Source organism: Aspergillus pseudodeflectus (assembly GCF_044049435.1).
Source record: "Aspergillus pseudodeflectus strain CBS 756.74 chromosome Unknown BJX68scaffold_26, whole genome shotgun sequence".
Classification (NCBI taxonomy): domain Eukaryota; kingdom Fungi; phylum Ascomycota; class Eurotiomycetes; order Eurotiales; family Aspergillaceae; genus Aspergillus; species Aspergillus pseudodeflectus.
Window position 1 is genome coordinate 197,361 of NW_027263802.1, and position 23,237 is coordinate 220,597.

Sequence of the window (23,237 nt, forward strand, 5' to 3'; positions counted from 1 at the left end):
AAACTACAAAGCCCCTTACTTACAGATCGCTCTTCCCTGCTCGCCAAGGCCTGCGATCCAGCAAATCTCAGTTGAAATCTCGTCGCTTATCTTGCATGGCCATCGCTGCAGCGAACATTCCTTGACCGGGTTCACGGCCAATAAATAGCAGTCGGGCGATGAGTCCTCGTCGAATCATGAGTCACCCAGGCAGCCAGTGGCTTTGTCCTCGTCAGCCTAATTCGTGACTGGCCTGTGTCAGCTGCGAGGGACCTTTTGTCACGGCTAATCAGCACCCCGCGGACGCCACGGCAGGTTTGCCCGTGTTTTTGTTTGCTGTTTGCTGCGCAGATTTCCAGGAGATGATGTGATACGACATACTGATTCAGGGAGCCACTACAAGCAAACAAGCAACCGAGCAAATCAAGTAATCAAGTCAGGGGAGGACAAACAAGTTAACAGTGACAAGTTCATTGTCTATCAAAACACGTGGTATGTACATCTATAACAAGCAAACAGATCGCCAGACGCCCGATCCACGGGGTGTGGGAGCTGGTCTTTCTTCTCTGGGGTATACGAACAAACGGAAAAGCAAGCAATCCACAGCGCATCAAACCCGGAAGCGGCTGCATCAAATCATATACATGAATGAGACATCAAGGCTTGACATCAAATCTTTCCTTCGCGTCTTTTCGTTTCTGAAATAGAGATTTTGTGAAAATGAATTTGAGATGGCTTAAGCAGAGCTGGCGCTGCCTGTAGGCGAAATCTCGCCAACACGGCCCTTTTCGACCTCTGCTTCCGTCTCGGGGGTGTAGTTGTACTTGGCGGCTTCGCCCTCAATCTCGTCGTCCGTCAGCTTGGGTAGCTCCTTCGCGGCGCGGACATAGCTAATGTTCTCGCAGTAGCCCTTGGCGAAGATGAGATCGATTTCTTCCAGACTGCGGTTGGCGGTCTCCGGGTAGAAGAACCAGATCACGGGGATGAACAGGGCGTTCCAGGCGGCGAAGAAGAGATACGTTCCCCAGCCGATAGCGTCAACCATCACGGGCGTGATCATGACGACGGTGAAGTTGAATAGCCAGTTGTTGCAGGTCGAGATGGCGTTGGCCTTGGCGCGGGTGCGGACGGGGGACAATTCGGCGGGATACAACCAAGGGAGGGGGAGCCAGGCGGCACCGAAGGCGGCCATGTACAGGAAGAGACCGAAGACGGCGCCCTTGGAGCTCTGCTCATCGCCGGGGATCAGGCAGGCAAAGGTAATGACCATGGCAACGGTCTGTACGAATGAGCCGCCGAGGAAGAGCTTGCGACGGCCGATGCGCTCAATGAAGAACCAGGAGAAGGTAGCGAAGATGGCGTAAACGATCATGTTGATACCGCCAATCAGCAGGGCCATGTCGTTATCTTGATGAAGGTTCTGCTTTAGCAACAGGGGCAGATAATAGATGACGGCATTGCAACCTCCGAGCTGTTGGAAGACCTGCGACGAAGAACCAACGACCATGCGGCGGAAATGCTGGCTGGGACCACCGGTGAACAGATCACGGTAGCTGGTCTTCTTGCCGAGAGCGCCCGAGGCACGGAGAGAGTCGAGGACGAGTTGCTTCTGAATCTGGGTCTCGTGGTCGTGAAGCTCCCGGCCTGCCAGGGCGGCGAGGACGTATTCGCCCTCTTCAATGCGGTCCTTGGCAATGAGGTAGCGAGGCGACTCGGGGAGAAACCACATCCCGACGATGATGATGATACCGAAAATGATCTGGAAGGCGATGGGGAATCGCCAAACGAGGTCGGGCGGGCCATAGTGGGCGCCAAAGTCGATCCAGTAGGCAATCGCCGTACCGATGGCGATGGTACCACCTTCAATACAGATGAGGAGACCCCGGTTGCTGGTCTTGGAACACTCGGCCTGATATGTGGGAATGGTCGATCTGGAACTGTCAGCGATGATTGCGTGTCGTGAGAAAGAAGGGTTCAAAGCTTACGTGTTCATGCCGTTGCCAATACCGGTAATGACACGACCGATGAAGAACTGCAGCAGGGGGATGTGGCCCACGAACGAGGTGACCTGGATGATCACTCCGATGATCATCACGATAGCGCCGGAGAAGATCATCCACCGTCGACCCGTCCTGTCGCCGAAAAACAGGGCGAACATGGCGCCAAACAAACATCCTAATTCGTAGACTGCTGTCACGAGAGCCTGCATCGTCGAGTCGTCCCTGGTCGCGGTGAAGACGTTGTTGAATGCTCTGTCACTAATGATGCCAGACATGACACCCTCTGGTGGACGTTAGCCTTGCTCAATCAGTATGCTGCACTGAGATAGATGACATACGGTCATATCCGAAAAGCAGGAAACCCATAGTCGCGACAGTCGACACTGTCAGGGACAGCGGCCTGCCCGACAACCCGGCGAACGAGGGCGCCATATTGCCAGTCTAGAACGATACCGATGATAGATTCGAAGCCAGCTCGAGACCCGTGTGTCTTGGCCGGCTGGAGTGTCTGTGGGAAAAGGAGATGGCGAGAAGAAGGTAAGGCAAGGGGATTGGGAAATTCAGGAACTGATAAAACGCGGAGAATGAAGGGGGGAAAGACGGGGGTATTTCTACTGCCTGTTTCTCCAGAAGCCCTAGAAACGAGGGGTGAGGGTACGTAGAACCACAGGAGACTTGAAAGCAGGTGTGGCGACGTGCATAACTGCTCCATCCACTCTCGGTGGTTTCGTCGCCAAAGAGCTGGCATCCACGGGCGTACAGCGCTCACACAGTGCACAACTGCGATTGCATATACCGAATTTCAAGCAGTGGAGCCAAAGGAACTGCAAGCATCGAACCGGGTGGGCTAAGCATTTTTCTTAGCACAGCGCTCCGCTCCACAGGGTCGCCAATCGCGCATCCACAATGACATCACGTTGGAGCCCCCCTACAGTCCGACACACGCCCATGCAGACCAACAAAGCCTGCGAAACAAGCGTCAAGATTTTGAGACCGAAATCCCGTTGAGTAAGTGGCCCGAGAAAACGCTGCACAACCCACTTCCACCATCTGCAGCAGTTTCGGCATAAACCCGCATTCATCATCGCGATGTCATCTCCCTCCTTGCTGCGTTATAAACCCTCGCGAGAACGGTTTAGAGCAGCATGCACGCCCAGAATTGGCGGAGAACCCTGCAAACGCCAACAGGAGAAAACACCCCAACTGCCATTATTTGTTTGACCCGCTTACTGCACGCTGGCATCACTGTTGCTGTCTCACTGGCCTGTCCATTCTCTCGGTATCCACGGCGTCGGTGCGGCGGTGGCTTCGGATGGCGTTTCGGGAAGCCGCTCCCGATTCTTCTTCGGCTTGCCCATTCGCTCGCTGCATGGACGTCATCGCCGTCACAGATTGCCGTGCTTCCCATTATACTGCAAAGAGATGTGTTGCCTCTACTCAACCCTGGATATGACGATACTGTCAAATCCATCCATGGCATGTAGGCTCGTGACCACAACATCGTCATTATTCCAGAAAAATCGACGCCATGCGATAGAATCTCGAACCAAAGATCAATCCAAGCCACCATCAGTCGGTTCCTGCGACTGTGTGATGGTAAGAAAATGTGGCATTACTAACACAATCCACCGACATTCATCGAATCTCCAGTTTAAATCTCAATTCTCATTCATCGATTTCCAGTTTAGATCCCCGGTGCGGAATAATGCGAGAGCCCAAGACCTTTTCTCACCTTCATCACCGAGGTAGATGACCCCCACGGCGAACGTAACAGTGGGCCCAGTCCCGTGTGAATTTCGAAGGCACGATATGGATATCAAAAAAGCCCAGGAACAGCCAGACTGAGCATCGCTTTCTCGAGTGGAAATCTCAATACACTGTCTACGGAAGATCAGTACTAGCCGCCGACACAAGCCGATTCAACGAGATAAGGTAGGTACGGCGATCAACCAGATATCTATGGTCGAGTTTCATCTGATCCAGGCAGCCATATAATCTGCATTGCTGCCCTGTCTGGATACATTTTAAATACTCATACACGAGACGGATCTCCCGTCGGAGCACACACTTCTTTGGAGCAACAACCCGTAGGAGATATCTTCCGTAGAAACTGTACCCTTGTCCGTTGAACATGGTCTATCCAAACCACGCGGACTACAAATCCGCCCGCGAAAGGGTTTGAGTTTATCGACGTCATCCGTCATCCGGCATCCCATACATTCTCCCCCGAACTTTCCTCTCCTAACAAAATAATACCACGTTGGAAAAGGCATTTTGAAGAACAAGACCTTCCCGCCAAGTCGGCCAGATCTCCTCTCTCCTCTTGTCGCAAACAAGCTCTCCGCCGAGAAATACAGACGGAGTACATAGCCCTACTGAAAAGTATTATTATTATGCAATGTGCGAATCCGCAAATGTGGATGTGGGTTTGTGGCGTGGACCCTGATGGAGACACTACTGTGGTGGAGATCCTTCCTCCCTCGCTGCGGGGCCTTACATACCAAGGTTATCTACGTACCGAGTCCGAGTCGGAAGTCCGACGAGATACAAACTAGTGTATGTCGAGAGAGAGGGAGCTAAAGTGATCGGCCATCGGCCATTGGGCATTTGTCAGGATTTAAGAGTGTGCTACTATGTATGTCGCACAAGACGTGATTTCTGTTCTTTTCCTCCTGCCTGTTTGTCTTTGTCTCTCGAGAGTTGTAAGGGTAGGTACTTTTAACATTTGTGGTGAAGTATGCATTTCCACTGGGCAACAATGGTTATCAGGAGAGGAGGTTGAGTTTGCTGTGTCCTGGGAAATGATAATAGCGGGCCATGTGATAGATGAGTGTAAGTGGATGTCCTGTGCTGAGTGCGCCGGGGTCTCGAGATTAAATGAGGGTATAAACATGATGTTGCTGCGAGGTGATAACCACAGTCTTTTCATTATTAGGTGGGGGGCCTTATTTAAGCTTGTTTGGTTGCACAACAGAACGTGGTGTAACATGTTTTCTCAATCGAATAGGTATAATTCCCGAAACAAGGATGGTTCATTTCCCATGAGGCAAGGGCAGGTAAAATACCCAGGCCATTAATAGTTATGCAGGACTACCAGCCAGGTAGTCAAAAGCGCTAAAGTAGGCAAATGCATATATACAGTTGTAAGTGTCGATGCGATGCAACGTAGGGCGAACCTACAAGATTATCACCTGAGGCTTGTTCCTCAGCTGTCCCGAATCCCGGTACATGCAGGCCGCATTCACCATCCAGCCTCCACGCAGTTCCCCGCCCCAGACCTTTGCCCAGACGATCCCGAGTATGCCATACGCGACGACCCGCGCGGAATCCACCCAGCCGGAGATGTCGAAGAGGTCGCGCAGGAAGCCGAAGAAGAAGGAGTTGATGCGCGATTTCCCGGCGCGGCTGAGGCGCGCTGTGCAGATGCGTTCCCAGGCCTTTTGGGCCTCGTCCCAGTGCACGGGTTCCTTGCCGTAGGCTGCGTGGAGGTGGCCGAAGACGTGCAGGCGCGGGCGCACGCGCCAGGACTCTGCTAGGAGGTATGGGCAGCCGGTGGAGAATATTGGGGAGAGGTCGCGATGGCATTGCGGGGGTGTGTGGGTGATGAGAATGTCGGTGGCGGCGGGGACGGTGCCGGACCAGGCGTCGTGGTGGGGAGGGTATGTGAATGCGTGTTCTGGGCCCAGTGGCATTATGGCGGGTATTTGGGGAGCGCCGTACAAGGTGAGTGAGCGGGGTCGGGAGGATAGTAGAGCGGAAGAGGCGGTGGCTTGCTGAGGCGGGGGTTGGAAGGTCAAGGTGACGGACGAGTGTTGCAGGTAGTGGATGTCGCCCCAGTCGATGAGGTGCGGGGAGTCGAAATCATCGATAGAGCGGATAGAAGCTGTGGATGAGGATACGTTGGCATACGACTGATCTCGGTCTTCGGGACGCCTGGAGCGAATGTCGAAGTAGCTGTCGTGGTTGCCGCCGATGACAACCTTGTGTGGGTGCGGGAGCTTGTTCAGCCAGTCGACGGCGGCTTGGATCTCGCGGGCGCTACCATCATTGCTGAGGTCACCGGCGTGGATGAGCAGGTCTCCGTCGGGAATATCTGTCCATTCTAGAGTGTGTGTATCGGAAATGCAGACGACTCGGATGGGACGGGCGTCGGGAGGAGGCAGTTGGGGAGGGCCGCGGAGTCGAAGGAGGAGGTGATGGAGAGGATAGACGAGGGCGGCGAGAGGCGACGCGAGGAGGTAGTCGGCGTAGGGACGGCGGTCGAACGGGGTTGACATGATCCCTAGCACCCGAAAGGATGGTTTGGGAACAGAGGAAGATGGAGAGGCGAGGTGAAAGATTGAAGATCAAAGGTGGTGGAGCGATCGGCGCGTCAGGCGGGGAGGCGCGGCAGCAAACACTCTCCGCCTGACCAGCCGAGGATCACCCGCCCAACTATAACTAACAACACATCGGAGTGGAATTCTCCAATTAACCTTGATATGGCTGAAAATCGAGATCATACGATTCAGAGTCTCTGTCGCCAGTCCAATTCAGACACACCCTCGTACATACAAGGTAAACTTCTGTTATTACCTGGGATAATCCTGGAAGCTACATCGTCCCTGATACAAACAGATTGACGTTTACATACAAACGAATATCGCCCAGGATGCTGGGCTATGTCACCTACATGGGATAGACGCGCGACTCGGAGACAATCCAAACAGTGTCAAGACTGATTACGAGGACGCTTGCATAGCAAAGCTTTCTCATTGAAATTCATCTCCCTTCTCACAATCTCGCTTAATATGCTACTTATCATTCAGCACCCCCAACCAACTCCCCAAACAGCGCTCAAACAACCGCTCCATAGTCCCGCAGCCTCGTACAATTTCCGGAGCCGCCCGCAGAGCACGCCGCAAGTTCCCCCGCCCATACTCGGCCATGTCCTCGTACACTTCCCATCGCGTCCTGTCGCCCAGTACCTTCTCCTTCAGCATCGGCACAAGCGGGTACAAGGGGTCTTCGGGCCGTAGGGATAGCGACCGCACCCACTCTGTATAGGGGATCCCCCGCATGGGGTCCCGGTGCGGGCTGATGCGGTTTAGAAGCGCAAACGCCGCACAGACGTCAATGGCGCTCGCGGGGTCCGGGTGGACGAGGTTGAGCGCGTGCCCGAGGTGCTGCCCGGCGCTTGTGCACGAGCTAGAGGAGATGTGCAGGAGTGCATCAACAACAAAGTCCACCGGGACAAACTCCTTACGCTGCCGCGGGAGAATCGGGTACGCGCCCATCTCCATGCAGCTAGCGAACAGGCGGCTGATAAAGTCGTCCGGGTTACAGACGCCTGAGTGACTATGGCCCAGGACGAACCCGGGCCTGTAAATGGTGACGGGAATGCCGGTGTCGATCGCGCGCCAGGCGATGGTCTCGGCAACGAACTGGCTCTGCGCGTAGCCCGTATCGTAGTGGAGGGATGCGATGTGAGACGCGGGGCGTTCGTCTTCGGGGAGGAACTTTGTGCCTAGGACATGGCCTGTTGGGCCGTAGGCGGCGATTGTGGAGGTGTAGTGGATTGGCTTGGTGCGCTTGTGCGTGGCGAATTCGAGCATGTGGACTGTGCCGAGGACGTTGTCTTTGCGGTGCGCAGAGTATGTTGCAAGGTAGTTGACTTTGGCGCCGAGGTGGAAGACGACGCTGGCCCATTCGGCGTAGTGGTTGTATTGCTGGGTGTCCAGGCCGAGCTGGGCCTCGCCAAAGGAGCCGGGGACGACAGTGAGCCGATCCAGGTCCAGGTTGGATGGGTAAAGGTGGTATCTGAGGAGAGTTTTCTGCAGGCGTAGGCGCCCATGGGCTGCATCGTGCGCTCGCACAAGGCAACAGACGTGCTTGACAAACGGTTTGTGAAGTAGCGCTGCGAGGAAGAAGGCCCCGACGAAGCCAGTGGCTCCAGTGAGAAAGACCTTGGCCTCAGATGCGGCCGTCCAGTCTGTTACTACTGGACTCTCGCGCGAAGGCTGCAAGTGGTCTCCCAAGCGCGAGTCTCGCAGCCATGCATCCTCCTCATTTGCGCCAACAGGAAGCCCCCTTGGACCGTCTCGATGCAGCGTCGTCAACAGCTGCGTGAGACCTTGCAGGGTCATCTTGTCGTAGAGTGTCGAGGCGCGCAAGGAGATACCAAAAGAATGATTGATTTTCGCAATCAGACTAGCAACCATCAAAGAGTTCCCGCCCAGCGCAATAAAGTCGTCAGTCGGCTGGAGATCCTGGTCTGGTATGCCCAAGACGTTGAGCCAGAGATATCGCAACTCAGCCGCCAGACTGCCGCCCTGCCTGGCCCCGACATGAGATGACACTGTCTCTCGAGTATATTGGCGCTGTAACTGGCCACGGTCTACCTTGCCGTTGGTTCTCAGGGGCAATGCCTCGGTGAGCTTGAAGCGCGGCACCACCAGGCGTGGATTCCGTCCAACATAGTCTTCGAGTATCGCTGCCGCCGTGACACTAGAGGACTTGGGGACACAGAATGCAACCAGAAACGCACTCCGTCCGAGCTCTTGAGGCGTGATCTTGATGACCGTCGCCGTACTAACAAGATCCATCTCCTGTAGAATTGACTCTATCATCTCCAGCTCAACCCTCTGCCCGCTGATCTTGACTTGGTTATCCTTGCGCCCGACATAGTAGTGCAATCCACACTCATCCTTGCGCATCAGATCGCCCGTCCGGTACACGTGTCTTGTCGCCATATTAGGAAACTCATTGCAGCAAGTGTAGGTAATGAAACTGCTGTCCGCCCTTTTACTCTCCCCGCTGTATCCGCTCGCGACGCCTGCGCCAGAGACAAGAAGCTCGCCCACTTCACCAACCCCCACGGGAATCAGGGCTTCATCGACCAGGAAAGTCTCTACATTCCGTAACGGCCTCCCCACAGGGATTAGTCCCTGCTTTGCCTCTCGACGCGAGACACAATGCCACAGACAGTACACGCTACACTCCGTCGGCCCGTATCCATTAATAATACGCCGTGGCGCACCCTGACTGCTGAGGATCGCCCGGATACTCTGGCAATTGATCGCCTCCCCGCCCGTAATCAACGTATCAAGCGTCGCAAACGCCCCCGGGCAAGCGTAGGTTGTCACGTCGAGTAAAGAGGTCGTGAGCTGGAGAACGTCGAGGCGTTGCGTTTGAATGAAATTGGAGAGCTCCAGAGGGTCGAGGACGGTTTCCATGGGGATCACGACGATCGTCGCGCCGTTTAGTAGGCTTCCCCATATCTCAACCAGAGAGATGTCAAAGACAACGCTGGCTGCGTGGCCGACTCGTTGCCCGCGTTGGATCCAGTTCGCGTCGGGCTCGCGGCAGAGGTTGATGAGGCCGCTGGCGGGCAGTGGCACGGCCTTGGGGCGACCAGATGTGCCGGATGTATGGAAGATATGTGAGCAGCTGCTCGTTGGTGCCCTAAGCGGCTGCGCGAGGGAACTCGGGCTGGGCGCCTCTTGTTCATCTTCCCCATGCCCTGTATGAGTATGGTCGACGAGGAGGTGGGCAACGTCTCCCAGCCGATGTGCGTTTCCCTGGTCTGCAAGGATGAAGCTGGCGTGGAGGTTGTCAAACATGCTTTTTAACGAATCATCGGATAGCTTGGTGTCGAGGGGCACACAGGCTCGTCCCGCGTATACAATGGCCACCTGGGCTAGGGTATGGTTGATTCCTCTGGGGATTAGGATCCCGATGGGGGCACTGTCCCGGAGCGCCAGGGTCTGGATTTGGCAGGAGAGAGATGATGATTTCGTGTGTAGTTCGGTGTATGATAACGCCTGCCCATTGCTTATGATTGCGGTCGCTGTAGGATTCGTAAGGACCTGGTTCTCAAAAAGGCTCCGAAGGTCTGGCTCGTACGATAGTCCGGGTTCCGTCTTTATCAGCGAGGCTTTGTTGCCGGGCAGACAAGCCATTGTTGTTTCAGTAGGCATCCTGGAGGTGCTGAGCGTTTCTAACAAGCCAGCTTGTGGAAAATAAGAGGATAAAGGCCATATTCTCCAAGGTAGTGCTCAATAAATCTCACCACCGCAACATCTCCATGGATCCAGTCCAATTCTGGTTCTCGGTACTTTGAGGAAAGTCTAGAAGCATTATAATGAGTCAGAGGTTAGCTTGTCCCTGGAATTTGGCAGGTGCATGTGCCATCGCAGCAAGCCATCCACTCTTCCTTGTCTTTTGATGATATCACATGTCGCGTAGATTTGAGTTCTCCCATGATGTTCTATACTCTGATCTTCATATACTCTTATCATGTCAGAATGTCCTCATGGTAGGTAGTTTTCTACAAGAACTTGTCAAGGATCGAAGAAAGGAATACTATTGAAGTGACTCCGCAATCAATCCATCGAGGTAAGAGATGCTTGTAGAGGTCAAAGAGGTCTGAGATCAATCGAAAGTTCTTAATGGGGTTGTTGGTCATCCATCGCTCCTTCTTTAACAGTACCATGGACTGGCTACCCACCAAGGCCGATTCAGATGGTATTTTCAATAATGAAGCTAATTGATTTTGGTACATATTGGCTACAGTCTGGAAACAAAAGTACAATTCGTCTGTCCGTCCGTTTTCCCATCAAACGATAGGGTTCTGCTTGTTGAACATGTTGGCCGGATCGTATTTGGCCTTGACATCCAACAACCGACGTGCATTCTCGCCAAACATCTCTGAAGGTGATAACTTGGTTTCTGGCGCGAGCAGAAAAGTCAGGACGGAATCAAATCAAGATCTGGTAGTCACGCACCTGGATTGTATCCCGAAAAATTGGACACTGTTAGACTCTGCCTCTGCCCGTGGCGCAGTAGCTCGCGCTCCGCCATCTTCAGGATCTCCTTGCCCAGCGAGAGGGATGCTTCATCCTTGGTGGCGTCGGTCCACTGGAGCATGGCCGTCCCGTGCAGGAGCCAGACACGCGTCGGGAACGCAGCGTCCGGGACAGGAACACGGCAGATTTGCGTAGGGTCAAAGAAGTCGATCTCGACCGAACCATGGGCAAAATCAGGCTCCGCAGTGAGGCTGGCCGTGAGGTAGTCCAAAAGCTCTGCAACGAATTCAGGGCGTGGTGGGAGGGTTGTGTCAAACCCGAGCTCGTTCTTCCGACCCCCAGCGGGCACGAATGGGTCAAGGACCGTGTTGGTTTCGGAAAAGGGCCTCATTGACATGTTGTCGTCGATGCACTCTAGCTTCAGCAGCGGCGCAAAATGCGCACGGGCTTCTTCCTCGCTGCCGTCGAAGAACAAGACGGTGCTGACAATCGGGGTCTTGCCGTCCTCGGGCGAGAGATACAAAAGACACTGCGCGGCCGCTTTGCCGCGGGGGTGGAAGAGCGCCGTATTCAGGCCTTCAGTAACCCTCTGCACCTCGCTGGCCGGATAGCTCCTCATCCCGTACCAGATCGGAGTCGGCTGCGGATATGCCTGCAAGGTCAGCTCGTACACGACCCCAACCGTCGGCGCAGCACCGCGAATCGCCCAGAACAAATCTGCGTGCTCCTCACCCTCGCGCGATACGCTCACAATCTCACCGGTGCCTGTGACCACTTTCGCCGCGAGGATCGTATCTAGAGTAACCCCGTGCTGAGGCGCATAATACCCATACCCGCCCTCCAGGCTGAGCCCCCCAACGCCGACCATACTCACCGTGCCGCCGTTGACCGCGAGCGGGTACCGTCCAACCTCCCTGCTGACATCTTCCCAGGTTGCTCCTCCTTGCACGGTGACAGTCCGAGTATCGGGATCGACAACCACCCTGGTCATTTCATTGCCGAGGTTGATTAGGATGCCACCGTCGGTCGATGAAGTGGCTAGGGTTGAGTGGCCGCCTCCTCGGACTGCTAGGTCCAAGTGATGCTCTCTTGCATAGTTCACCGTGGTTGCTATGTCGTTGGCGTTCTTTGGGTGGACCACGACGGCCTACGCACATTGGGGGTGTTAGCAGGAGACGGAAACATCATCACCATCATGATCATCACCAGACTGGGGCCGCGTACCGCTCGCCGATAACAAGTATCAGACCATAACCTTAGGCCTTCCTCGTAATTTTCGTCGCCGGGTCCGAGTATGGCTCCCTGGATATTCAGCTGGGTCTTTATTTGCTGAGCGTTCGCCATTTTCGGTGCAAACGGACGTCAATCTCCCTCGTTGTGGGGGGGTTTGTTGGATCTTTGAGAATCCATATGCTCGATCAGCATTTCGATGCCTGGATTCACATTAGAAGTGTACTGTCAGCCCCCGCCTTCCCCGCATGATGACAATTCCTGGTATCCAGTGACTGAGCATTACCCTCCCTAGGTAGGTAAATGCATCGCTCCACTGCTCCACTGCTCCCCCGCTCTCCGACCCAGGTCGACTTGATTAGACTTGGTCAAGTCCATGGAATTTTGGGGTTGATCAAAGTATGAAAACGCGTTGCTCCGTCTGTTCAGGTCTCGATGATGATTACACTCCTTCCGTCCCAAGACGCTTTCCACGACGACGAAGGATACCCTTGGTAGTGCCGACATCTAGAACCTCGATATTCTTCATAGCTGAATCATATATTCCATATTGCCTTTACAGATGACTTCATGGGAAGCGTATACAAGGTCTCAGTTTTTATTTGCTGTATCGGAACCAGGATAGTGGGTGGTGCTGTTTTGATATTCAGGATGCCCCGCTGTTGACTCAAGTAGACCCTAATAATTAGACATACAAACCAATTTCCGATTCCAGAAAACAATGCCCACACTTGGCGTGATAAAGTAACTACAGCAAGAAGCAACTCCCGAGTCCTATGGATTCCTGACATGGCCGCTGGCTCTACAGTAAAGCAGACCTCATATTCTGAGCCACAACCCAGTCGCATACCACATACTACCTCACTCTCCTCCATAGTGCTTGGCAAAGTACTCTTTCATGGTGATAACCCGCTGCGGCGCCACGCCCTTGTCCAGCCGCGCCTTATCCTTGAGCCGCTGACAGGTCGCAACGTCATCCGGCTTGCCAAAGAACCACCCATGGGCACTCTGCATATACCGATACACGTCCTGCAGCTCCTCCAGAACGGTGCTGCCGTGCGTGGGGAAGTCCTTGTACGAATCCATGGGGATGTAGCGCGCTTTCTCTCCGGTAACTGAGCGAACAGGCGTCAGTTTGCTCTATATTCAACAGGGAGAGTATGTATATGTACCTTCCATAAAGGCCTCCACCATATCCTCGTACGAAAACGAATCACTCATGCAGGGGACGGTGCAACCCGCCCACGTCTCCGCATCCAGAAACATCGCATGCACCATCTCCCCAAAATCATCGGCAACCGAGACAGTCTGCACGGTGCCCTGGCCGCCAATGCGAGGGCTCGTGAAAGTAAAGTATCCCTCGGCGTCCGGGTACAGCGGGAAGCCGCTAAAGGCCTGCGCGTACTCGGGGTCGAGGAAGTTTTCGAAATACCAGGCGGGCCAGGCGCCGATGACGGCGTCGAAGGAGGGAATTGAGCGGGCGAAGTGCTCGACTCGGCTTTTTGCTGGTTGTTTGAGAGTGGGAGTGGAGTTGTCAGCCAGCCAGCCGTTGAATGAGAAGTGAGTGCTTGGATCGGAGGGACGACCCGCTGCTTGGGGGTGCAAGGTACTACCTAGGGTAGTACTAGGGAAGCGAGGAGATGGAGAACATACCATCCATACCAGGGACCGGTGCCTTGGCGTTTGTGATTTGGGCGGGTGATTCGCAAGTACTGTAGATGAAGACCTTGACGCCGGCCTCTGCAGCCAGGGTGGAGAGTCGGCGTCCAAGGTCTTCATCGGTTGGGCCCTCGGGATCGGTCACAGCCTGTAAAACGGACATTAGTACAAGCAGCATTTCGGATAGGACTCTTTCTAGAAGCATAAAACATAACATACCGGGTCGTGGTGGTGAGTATTCAGCCAAAACCCCCACGCATTCTCCAGAGCCGCCTTCATTTCGTCGTCGTTGAACCCGTCGGCCTTGAAGACCTCGGCACCCAGAGCAGACAGCTTCTGTGCTTTCTCGGACTCGGGCTTGCGGGTGAGTGCGCGGACAATGAAGTTTTGCTTGCTTTGCAGTAAGGAGAGTGTTATCGCCGTGCCCTGGGTGCCTTTTGTTTGGGTTAATTAGCTGGCTAGTGATTCAGGGCTTGATTCATGGAGTGGAGGCGCCTACCAGTAGCACCGTATACCACGATAACCTTTTGCAAGGTTGCTGGTGCCATGGTATTTGGGGATAGTTGTGATGGCGGTTTGTTGAGATGGAGAAAGAGGTATCGTTAGGGCTCGACGGATTCAGGTGTTGGGGAGTGCAGTCTTTTAACCTGCAAGTCCTCGTCCTTGAAGTAGAGCATTGCTGCACATGACATGGCAGCTCAAAGGTTGCAGACTAGAGTTTGTGGCTCGAGGAGACTTTCTTCGGACAGCCTCTCCAAATTCCAACGCGTCAGGAAACTTTATCATGCGCAGAACAACATGATCTGAATCTCTGCATTCTCCATGCAGTTATTCTGTGAGTGTATGCTTCTACCATAGATACGTGTCTTCCCGAAGGTTGCCCAACCCAGCTATCCACCTAATCAGCAAGATTTTAGTGATTTCAAGAGCACAGTCATGACGTCCATAGCAATAAAGCCACAGGATGATTATGGTATAGATACGCTTCTACAACGTGACTGTTGGGGGGCTTTTTTTTTAAATCATAATCTAAGCCTGGCGTGGCTTAGTTCATTTAAGTGTAGTCATGGACCAATTGTTAATCCTTTCTACTAGTATTGATAGCTTTTGTACCCATAGTTTTGCTTAGCATGCATGGCTAGTGAAATTGTATAATTTCTACACTTCGACAAGTTAGGGAAGAGAAAAACACGCCATGAACAAGTTAGAATACGTTTCGGGGTTATAGTCCACGGACGTCCATCGGGGCCCAACATGGCTCATTCACAAACTAGCCAGGTAGCTATACAGACGGCCTCGCTATTGGAATGCTGAAAACGGGAATACGGGATCAAGGAACACTATCTTGAGCAGGTTTTACTCCGTCCAGTGAGCAGGGGCATGGCCAGTCAACAAATTTCAAGGAATAGTTTAGAGAATCCTTCGAGCTTGTACCTAATTTAGCACTGTTCGCACCTCCTCGGAGAAACCCAACCCTTCCCCTCGCATCCTCCCCACACCACGCAATCCACCAGCGAACCAGTGAAATGCATTACTCAACAGCTAAGCATTTGGCCAATTGCTTCTTGTCGCTTCGCGACCCTGCCCGGTTCGCTCGAGGCTTGAGGAACGAATGTGGGGAAAAGCATTTCCATCGTTGCGTTCGTTGGCGCCGGTGATGTCATGACGCCATCAATGGTACAAGTCGGGATAGAACGCGGATAGACGGGGTAGGATGGATGGATGACTTGAATAGATAATCAGGTACATAACGACCGTGAAAGTATTCTTGGGGACCCGAGGGAAGGCAACGCTAAGCTCTGTGCCCTTTACCCTTGACTCCATACCTGCACTCGCTCAGCCACTACCTACCTACCTTACTACCTAGCTAGAATAATCCCCAACCTCCACACCCGACTCACCACCACCAAACCCATTAAATTATAAAGAGTTTTACATCCAAAATGCCCTCCAAACCATCCCAACCAACCCTCTTAACAGAACCCGACTGGACAAAAACCCACTCGCACCGGGTGGGCCTGCGCTCGCGCGACGACCGCTTCCCCGGGCTAACGCACCCGGGCGACGACTGGCGGTTCGCGCTCGAGGAAGAGGCCGAAGAGAAGATCCGGGAACTCCAGGAGAAGGTCGATAAGGGGGAGCTGTTAACTGTACGGGATTTCCTGGCGAAGCAGGAGGACTTTCACCTTAGGCGGCCAGAGGTGCATCCGCGGGGGTGGAGGTATGTGCTGCATACGAGTGAGGGGTATATTAAAGAGGGGCAGGGGTGGCTGGTTAATCAGCGGAAGAAGGAGAAGGAGGAGGAGGAGAGAAAGAAGGAGAGCGGAGATGATGAGGGTAAGAGTAAAGATGAGATGCAAGAGGGTGAGGAGCAGGAGCCTGAACCAAAGCAAGCCCAAGATGCAGAGCAAGAAGAGGAGAAGCCCGAACTCTCCCCCTCAGAAAAAGCCCTCCTGCACCTCCTCCGCTCCGAAGAAGCCTACATGCGCTCGCTGAAACCCAGCACGGGCAAAGGAGTCTCTCCCGTAAAAAGCGACTTTGTCCCCTCGGAAATCGACGAAATCGACCAAACAACGCCCGACAACTGGATCCCCCGAACAGACCACCTAATCCGAATCACAGGAAAACACCCACTAAACGCCGAAGCGAATCTCACCGAACTATTCAACGCGGGGTTCATCACGCCAAACTGGCTACACTATGTGCGTAGCCATGGAGCTGTCCCGCATCTCCTCTGGGAGAACCACAAGCTGGAGGTTTCGGCGGGGAGGAATGTGACGTTTCTCATGGATGATTTGAAGGATCAGTTTGAGAGTATCAATATCCCCGTCTTTGCGGCTTGTGATGGGAATCGGCGGAAGGAGTTGAATATGCTCAAGCGGAGTAAAGGGTTTAACTGGGGGCCTGGGGCTGTCGGGTGTGCGTATTGGAAAGGAGTTCGGTTGCGCGATGTGTTGAAGAGCGCTGGGGCCAAAGAGCTCATGAAGGAGTATGAGGGGTCGAGGCTGTGGGTGAATTTCCAGGGCGCGGACCATCTGAGTGAGGGCAAGTATGAGACCTCTATCCCGCTAGAGTATGTCATGAACAAGCGGAAGGATGTCCTGCTGGCGTATGAGATGAACGACACGCCTCTCCCACCGGACCACGGGTATCCGCTGCGCCTGGTCGTGCCAGGGTACGTCGGCGGGCGCTGGGTAAAGTGGCTAGAGAAGATCTGGGTCACGGATAAAGAGAACGACAGCCACTACCATATCTGGGATAACCGTGTTGTGCCAGAGTTTATCACGGACAGGGACTCGGAGCTGGCCAAGACAATGTATCACAATCCGAGCACAGCGTGCATGGAGCAGCAGTTGAATTCCTTGATCGTTAGGCCCGCGCAGGGGGAGAAGATTGATCTGCAAGATGTGAAGAATGGGAAGCAGTATCGCCTGCAGGGGTTTGCATATAATGGCGGAGGAAATGAGGTGCAGAAGGTGGAGGTTAGTTTGGATGGAGGAAATTCGTGGCTGTATTGCGCTCGGAGGGTAGGTGGCTCTTAAGCACGATCAACAGGCGCAGCTAACGGATGCAGTACCCCGACTACTCGTTACGGTATGGGAAGAAATTCTGGACGTGGCTGCATTGGCATGTGGATGTCAGCCTCACACAGCTGGTGCGCGCGGATAGTATCAAAGTGCGATGCTGGGATGTCAACAAAAACACCCAACCTGAGCACCCAACCTGGAACCTCGAGGGGCAAGTCCAACGTCCACAAGCTTAAGACATACTCTGACAATCTCAGAATGATGAACAACTGCCAATACACCGTCAAGCCCGAACTGACCGAAGACGAAAAGTCCGGCACAGCATACATCACCTTCCGCCACCCCTGCGAGCCCGGCACAGGCGAAGGCGGGTGGATGAAGCCATCGCCACAGATGCAGGCAGAAGAGAGCCAGCGGCAAGCATCGACACCGGGAAAGCAATTCACCCGCGAGGAGATCGAAAAGCACAGCACCGAAGACGACTGCTGGATTGTCATCAATGGGAATGTATACGATGCGACGAGCGTGATGAGCTGGCATCCTGGTGGGAAAGCTCCCATCATGGCACATGCTGGGCGAGTCCACGCGGATACGACGGGGGAGTTTGAGAGCATACATGATGACTTTGCGCATTCCAAGCTTCAAGGTGCGTTTATTCCCTGCCCGCCGCTTCGTTAACTGATAGTTGTAGAATGCATCCTCGGCACGGTAACGAAGAAGACGCAAGACTTTATCAAGCAAGAAGCCAAAGTCAAAGCAGAACAGCGCGCGAAGTCCGGCGGACAAGAGTCCGACATTGCTCTCAAGCGGCATAAGTATGTCTACCACCCTGATCCCAGAGACACCTACTAACTCTCGCAGATGGACACAAGCACGCTTCACCAAGAAGATCCCCCTTTCCGAAGACACAAAACGATACACATTCGAGCTACTATCAAGGAATAAAAAGCTCGGCCTGAAAACAGGCCAACATATCCAAATAGGATTCCACTTCAACGACCAGCTCGTCTTCCGCTCATATACACCCGTACGACCTGTCTTTGAGGAAGAAGAAGACGGCACGTTTGACCTCGTCGTAAAGACCTACTACCCAGATCCCGGACAGCCAGGTGGTACAATGAGCAACATCCTCGACTGCCTGGCGGAAGGCGAAGAGGTCGAGATCAAAGGACCCGCCGGTGAGATCGTGTACGAGGGCAACGGGGTATTCAAAATCGACGAGAAGAAGATGACCTTTGAGCGCATCACGCTCGTCCTCGGTGGCTCGGGCGTCACACCAGGATACCAAGTAATCGTGCGAATCTTACGATCAAAGAGGCAAGACAAGACCAAGATCCGCGTCATCGACTCCAACAAGTCAGAAGACGATATCTTGATGCGCAAAGAGCTAAAGGAACTGGGTGACCAGCATCCGGACCAGTTCCAGATTACTCATATACTAAGCCATCCCAGTGATTCTTGGGAAGGGGAAAAGGGGCGAGTGAATGAGGATATCATTCACAAGTATGGCTTTGAGCCGGATGAGAAGAGTGTGGCTTTGCTTTGTGGGCCGCCCGCGATGATTCAGAAGGCGGTTCTACCTGCGTTGGTCGATTGGGGGTATGATGAGGATAAGAATCTGTTTGGATTCTAGATTTTGGGTATAATAGTTTGGGAACTCTGTGTATAGCCAGCGAGTTTTGTATAGAGTCAGTTAGTACATCCCACACGAAAGATGACTTTCCAGCTCTAGATACCAACTCATTCTCAACCGGCAAGAACTGCAGATAGCTATACCAACGAACTTCCCTCCGTGGCAGCGGTCTCCCAGGAATTCACAACCAGCCTGAGTATGCCGGGCGCTAAGGGGCTACAAGGGCTGAGGCTTAGGGTTAGGGTTAGGACTTGCAGTGAAATGGTGCAACATGGAGATAACATTTACATCAGGCTGGAAATATGGTTTGCCTTGACGAGGGATATTCTGTTGTGGCTCAATGACAGTGGGCAACGCACTACGATTCATCGGATCGAAAATTTCCAGCAAACCGAGAGAAAAGACCACAGCCGGACAACTTTACATACAAATTGCTGCGGAGGAGATCTCATTCATGCTTCCCAGGGCCAATCAATTTGCAAACTTTATAGCCGATCTGATTGCTTAGATTGGCTCTGAAAAATGCGCCACTACCGCTAAACCCCAACAGGAACAAGGGCCATCGGGCACCTTTTCCGGAAAGTCGGTACCTATATCAACAACACTCTGCCCAGAATCACTCATGAGAAACACAGCCGTTCCAGACAAGACGACTAGATCAGTCACCGAAATGGCCCAGAACGTCTACGACAACCCTACCTTCTTCGCCTCCTACAACACTCTCCCCCGCTCACAAAATGGTCTCTCATCAGCGCCCGAATGGCCGCTCCTAAAAGCCATGGTCCTCGCCGGTAAACCTAATATTAGCGACTCTCGCGTCCTCGATCTCGGCTGCGGCTACGGCTGGTTCTGTCGCTGGGCAGCGGAAGAAGGTCTCGCGGCGCGCGTTGAGGGATTCGATATCTCAGAGAAGATGCTCGAGCGCGCACAAGAAATGACAGATGTCAATCTAAATTCACAAATCGAATATCAACGAGCGGATCTCGATATCCTGGAGCTCAAAGAAGATACCTACGACGTCATCTACAGCTCCCTCACACTCCACTACATCCGCGACATAAACCGCCTCTTCGCAACAATCTACAACGCCCTAAAACCCAAAGCCCGGCTCATCTTCAGCATCGAACACCCAATATACACTGCCCCAAAAACCGACAAATGGCATCGCGACAACGATACCGGCCGCGAATCGTGGCTACTGGACGGATACGGAGACGAAGGGGAGCGAGTGCGGAACTGGCTGGGTGAGGATGTGAGAAAGTATCATCGCACTACGCAGACGTATCTTTCGACTTTACTACAGTGTGGGTTTGTACTGAGGGAATTTGTCGAGTGGATGCCGTCCGAGAGGGATTTGGTGGAGCATCCGGATTGGGCGGTTGAGAGGAATAGGCCGGCGTTTTTGTTGGTTTGTGTTGAGAAGGGGGTGTGAGGGCGTTGTCTGCAGGGCTTGGGCTGGGATATCTTGGTGTCTATATGCACATGGGTCTCGGCGCCCAAGTCTAATTGACATCAAGGAATGGGACCTGCCCGAGTATAGAACCCGGGGAATGAGGCAGTGTACGATGCTCCCAGACACACTTTGGGCGAAAGGACTTCGAAAGCTGCTGGAAGGATAATATACCAGGCCTAGATTTAAGACCAATCAATTTGACATTGGCATTTTGCGCTCCTAGGCTGCCAGAAAGCCTTCCACCGTCACAAGATAGCCCTCCCTTCATGACAAGCTTGAGTGCGCTAAACAGTTCCACAGCTCGCAATAACCACTTGTTTTTTGGGCTTCCCAGATGCACTACCCATCCCCTCAATCGTCTTAACAAGGTCGTATCCTTCGACTACCTCGCCAAAAACCACGTGCGCACCATCAAGCCAGGAGGTGACGACAGTCTAAACGTTTGCGTCAGCTTGCTGCTTTCGAAGCGAGGTTAGACAAGTGAGGTGGTATAGTCACCGTGATGAAGAATTGAGAACCATTCGTGTTCTTCCCAGCATTAGCCATGGATAGAAGTCCAGGCTTGGTGTGCTTCACCTTGAAGTTTTCGTCGGGGAATTTATCGCCGTAGATGGATTTACCACCGGTTCCCTAGATGCGTGTGATAAGAAATCTGCTATTCCCCCTGCGAGTTAGTTTCTAACTTACATTACCCTTTGTAAAATCGCCGCCCTGAAGCATGAAATCGGGAATAATGCGGTGGAAGGCAGACCCCGCGTACCCAAAGCCTTTTTCACCAGTAGCGAGCACGCGGAAGTTATGCGCGGTTCTAGGGACGACGTCGTCGTAGAGCTTAAACACGATACGGCCCCTGGGCTCTGCACAATGTGAGGAAGGGGATAGAGCAACGGGGAAATTAGCAGACTTACCGTTATTGATTGTTATGTCAAAGTAGACGTTTGCCATTTTGAATCTGGAGATGAATGCAGAGTTGGGAGAGGAGGGGAAAAAGGAGAGGACGGAGCTGAAGTTCTTCTTGGAAGCGGGGGAAGATGGTGGCTTAGCTGAGCTTCAAGGTGGGCAGTAGAAAGTATGCAATGATACACCGTCCGAACGGGACAACATGATAAAAATAAAATGTTGGTGTATGGGTGCTGTATACCACCTTTCTAACTCCCTTTAATTTACAAACCCTTTTTATGGTCCTGAGTTAAGGGCTTTTTAAATAATTCTTGGATATTTGGATAGCTAAAAGAGTTAATCTTTATCATATTATAAGACTACCCTCTACTTCTTTAATGGGAATGCAGTCGAGCCTACACATACCCCGGGAGCAAAAATACCTCGGAGCACAATGACCGTAACTATAGTAAACTACTCCTCCCAATGCTCCATGGGGCGAAGACCCGTTTTCATGGCTTTTGAATCACATACCTACCAACCCTCCCTCAATGGATACCCCGAACCAGTTCTTTTTTTGGTTTGCTGGTCACCATACGCAGTGACACAGCCACAGCTGCGGATGCCAGCTGGTGTCTGAAGCGCACTCAGGGCCTCTCTCATTTATGGAGCTACTATACACTCTGTGACTTCCAGCCCAGAAAAAGGTCCCAAGAAACCCATTCAGAGTTCAACACTGGTAGAGAGCGCTGAAAGGCAAAGCATCTGTCTCGGTCAAGCTGGCTGGTAGATGGACATGTATGCGGCCGTGCTGAATTTGACTAGCCCTGGGCTTAGCATCAGCATCAGATGCCTGTTTTCTATCTCTTTACTTCTCGGAAAGCAACTCGCGGTGCATGCCGTCGTGTCCGCCTACCACCATTTGTCGGCCAATCTACATAGCCCTTGGTTCTGGCACAGTTGTTTAGCACTCACTTCGGCACTGAGATATACTAGTTGGACAACTTGAGGCTTTGTTTGTTCCATATGCGGAGAACAGTACCTGGGAACAAGAATGGGAGGCATTATCTCAAGTAGGCTCTCTCCTGTCTAAATGCAGCGCTAAACGCTTCCAGGTTACCATGCTCCATTTGTGGAGTATCTCAATTGTTAGTAACTAAGGAACATGATTGTCAAAGGGAAGGTAACGTCAACAAGCTGATCTGCCTGCTTATACGCCATCCACTCGGTTCGCGGTAGTAGGGGAATACCATCTGCATGTTCTCTCTGTAACAGCCAATTGCATCAGGGGCATGAGACTTCATATAGGGCAGTACTTAATGACTTTCTACCTACGCATACAGTGCCCCCTTTATCATCACAATAAGGGAATTTATGGATGGGCTCTTCTCTAGTCAGGTTCGCTTGATGGCCTCTCAATGCTTCCTGGATAGCCGATAAAAACCCTACACGGCGGCACCAGCCAGGAGAAAGCGCTAATCAAAACGTGTCGAAAGCGCACGAGTATCAGAAGGGCAATCTTTCTGGTCCTGATGCCTTGACGCAGAAACTCAGCGTTAATGGCGTGTATGCTCATCCTCGGAGCCCCACCAAAGCTCTACTACACCAAGGAGGGGGCGTGACGCCCGCCATATAACCACTAGATACGCGTCAGTAATCCGGACACCCAGCCTCCTTCTCAGACGACGACAGAAGAAAAGCACCCGCGTGTGAAAGAGAACGGAAAGGGGTATGATACGCAGGTAGGGTATCATTTAATTGTGCTAGTCTACTCTTGTCTATACTTCAATAAGATGGGAAAGTGGTCCATGGTACCGTACCCTGTTCGCCAAGAGAGCCCTTACATGCCCATCAATCCGCGCAACAACCAACCACGGTCTCATCTGCCCGTCTAGTGGCCGAAAGATGGATGCTATTCGATATCCCCTCGGCCTCAGCTTAAACACAGCAGCAACGAGTGCCGGAACACGTTCAACGCTACGTAGCCATCTCCACTCTTCCGACGCAAGCATACACCCATCCCTTATTACCACGGCAGAGGCAAAGACATATGTAGCCTCGCCTATAATTGCAGAGACTCATCTACCGGGC

At 53.0% G+C, this 23,237-nt stretch overlaps 8 protein-coding genes across 8 annotated transcripts; 2 read left to right on the top strand and 6 right to left on the bottom strand.

Moving 5' to 3' along the window:
* Nucleotides 1-715: 715 nt before the first annotated feature.
* On the bottom strand, nt 716-2,411 carry BJX68DRAFT_276321 (putative MFS monosaccharide transporter; the record flags this gene model as incomplete). The annotated part of the gene is made up of 3 exons (XM_071048074.1): nt 716-1,910; nt 1,965-2,262; nt 2,318-2,411. The coding sequence occupies 3 exons, from the start codon at nt 2,409-2,411 to the stop codon at nt 716-718; spliced, it is 1,587 nt and encodes a 528-aa protein (XP_070898177.1).
* A 2,262-nt stretch (nt 2,412-4,673) lies between these two features.
* Nucleotides 4,674-6,324, bottom strand: BJX68DRAFT_238793 (metallophosphatase domain-containing protein). Its single transcript, XM_071040421.1, has one exon. The coding sequence runs from the start codon at nt 6,254-6,256 to the stop codon at nt 5,156-5,158; it is 1,101 nt and encodes a 366-aa protein (XP_070898178.1). The 5' UTR covers nt 6,257-6,324; the 3' UTR covers nt 4,674-5,155.
* A 141-nt stretch (nt 6,325-6,465) lies between these two features.
* Nucleotides 6,466-9,919, bottom strand: BJX68DRAFT_276324 (non-ribosomal peptide synthetase; the record flags this gene model as incomplete). The annotated part of the gene is made up of 1 exon (XM_071048075.1): nt 6,466-9,919. The coding sequence occupies one exon, from the start codon at nt 9,917-9,919 to the stop codon at nt 6,773-6,775; it is 3,147 nt and encodes a 1,048-aa protein (XP_070898179.1). The 3' UTR covers nt 6,466-6,772.
* Nucleotides 9,920-10,575: 656 nt separating this feature from the next.
* On the bottom strand, nt 10,576-12,109 carry BJX68DRAFT_255863 (FAD-binding oxidoreductase; the record flags this gene model as incomplete). Its single annotated transcript, XM_071043113.1, has 3 exons — nt 10,576-10,688; nt 10,745-11,912; nt 11,990-12,109. 3 exons carry the CDS (start codon nt 12,107-12,109, stop codon nt 10,576-10,578), a joined length of 1,401 nt encoding a protein of 466 aa, XP_070898180.1.
* A 747-nt stretch (nt 12,110-12,856) lies between these two features.
* BJX68DRAFT_267716 (uncharacterized protein) lies at nt 12,857-14,202 on the bottom strand (the record flags this gene model as incomplete). The annotated part of the gene is made up of 5 exons (XM_071045883.1): nt 12,857-13,110; nt 13,168-13,584; nt 13,649-13,802; nt 13,874-14,088; nt 14,154-14,202. The coding sequence occupies 5 exons, from the start codon at nt 14,200-14,202 to the stop codon at nt 12,857-12,859; spliced, it is 1,089 nt and encodes a 362-aa protein (XP_070898181.1).
* A 1,114-nt stretch (nt 14,203-15,316) lies between these two features.
* Nucleotides 15,317-18,814, top strand: BJX68DRAFT_255864 (putative nitrate reductase; the record flags this gene model as incomplete). Its single annotated transcript, XM_071043114.1, has 7 exons — nt 15,317-15,350; nt 15,635-17,185; nt 17,216-17,291; nt 17,324-17,392; nt 17,439-17,827; nt 17,873-17,996; nt 18,043-18,814. 7 exons carry the CDS (start codon nt 15,317-15,319, stop codon nt 18,812-18,814), a joined length of 3,015 nt encoding a protein of 1,004 aa, XP_070898182.1.
* Nucleotides 18,815-19,484: 670 nt separating this feature from the next.
* BJX68DRAFT_255865 (class I SAM-dependent methyltransferase) lies at nt 19,485-20,246 on the top strand (the record flags this gene model as incomplete). The annotated part of the gene is made up of 1 exon (XM_071043115.1): nt 19,485-20,246. The coding sequence occupies one exon, from the start codon at nt 19,485-19,487 to the stop codon at nt 20,244-20,246; it is 762 nt and encodes a 253-aa protein (XP_070898183.1).
* Nucleotides 20,247-20,398: 152 nt separating this feature from the next.
* BJX68DRAFT_103663 (peptidylprolyl isomerase) lies at nt 20,399-21,283 on the bottom strand. Its single transcript, XM_071035785.1, has 4 exons — nt 21,176-21,283; nt 20,955-21,124; nt 20,766-20,897; nt 20,399-20,701 (listed from the first exon to the last, which is right to left on the bottom strand). Exons 1-4 carry the CDS (start codon nt 21,210-21,212, stop codon nt 20,552-20,554), a joined length of 489 nt encoding a protein of 162 aa, XP_070898184.1. The 5' UTR covers nt 21,213-21,283; the 3' UTR covers nt 20,399-20,551.
* Between the last annotated feature and the right edge of the window lie 1,954 nt (nt 21,284-23,237).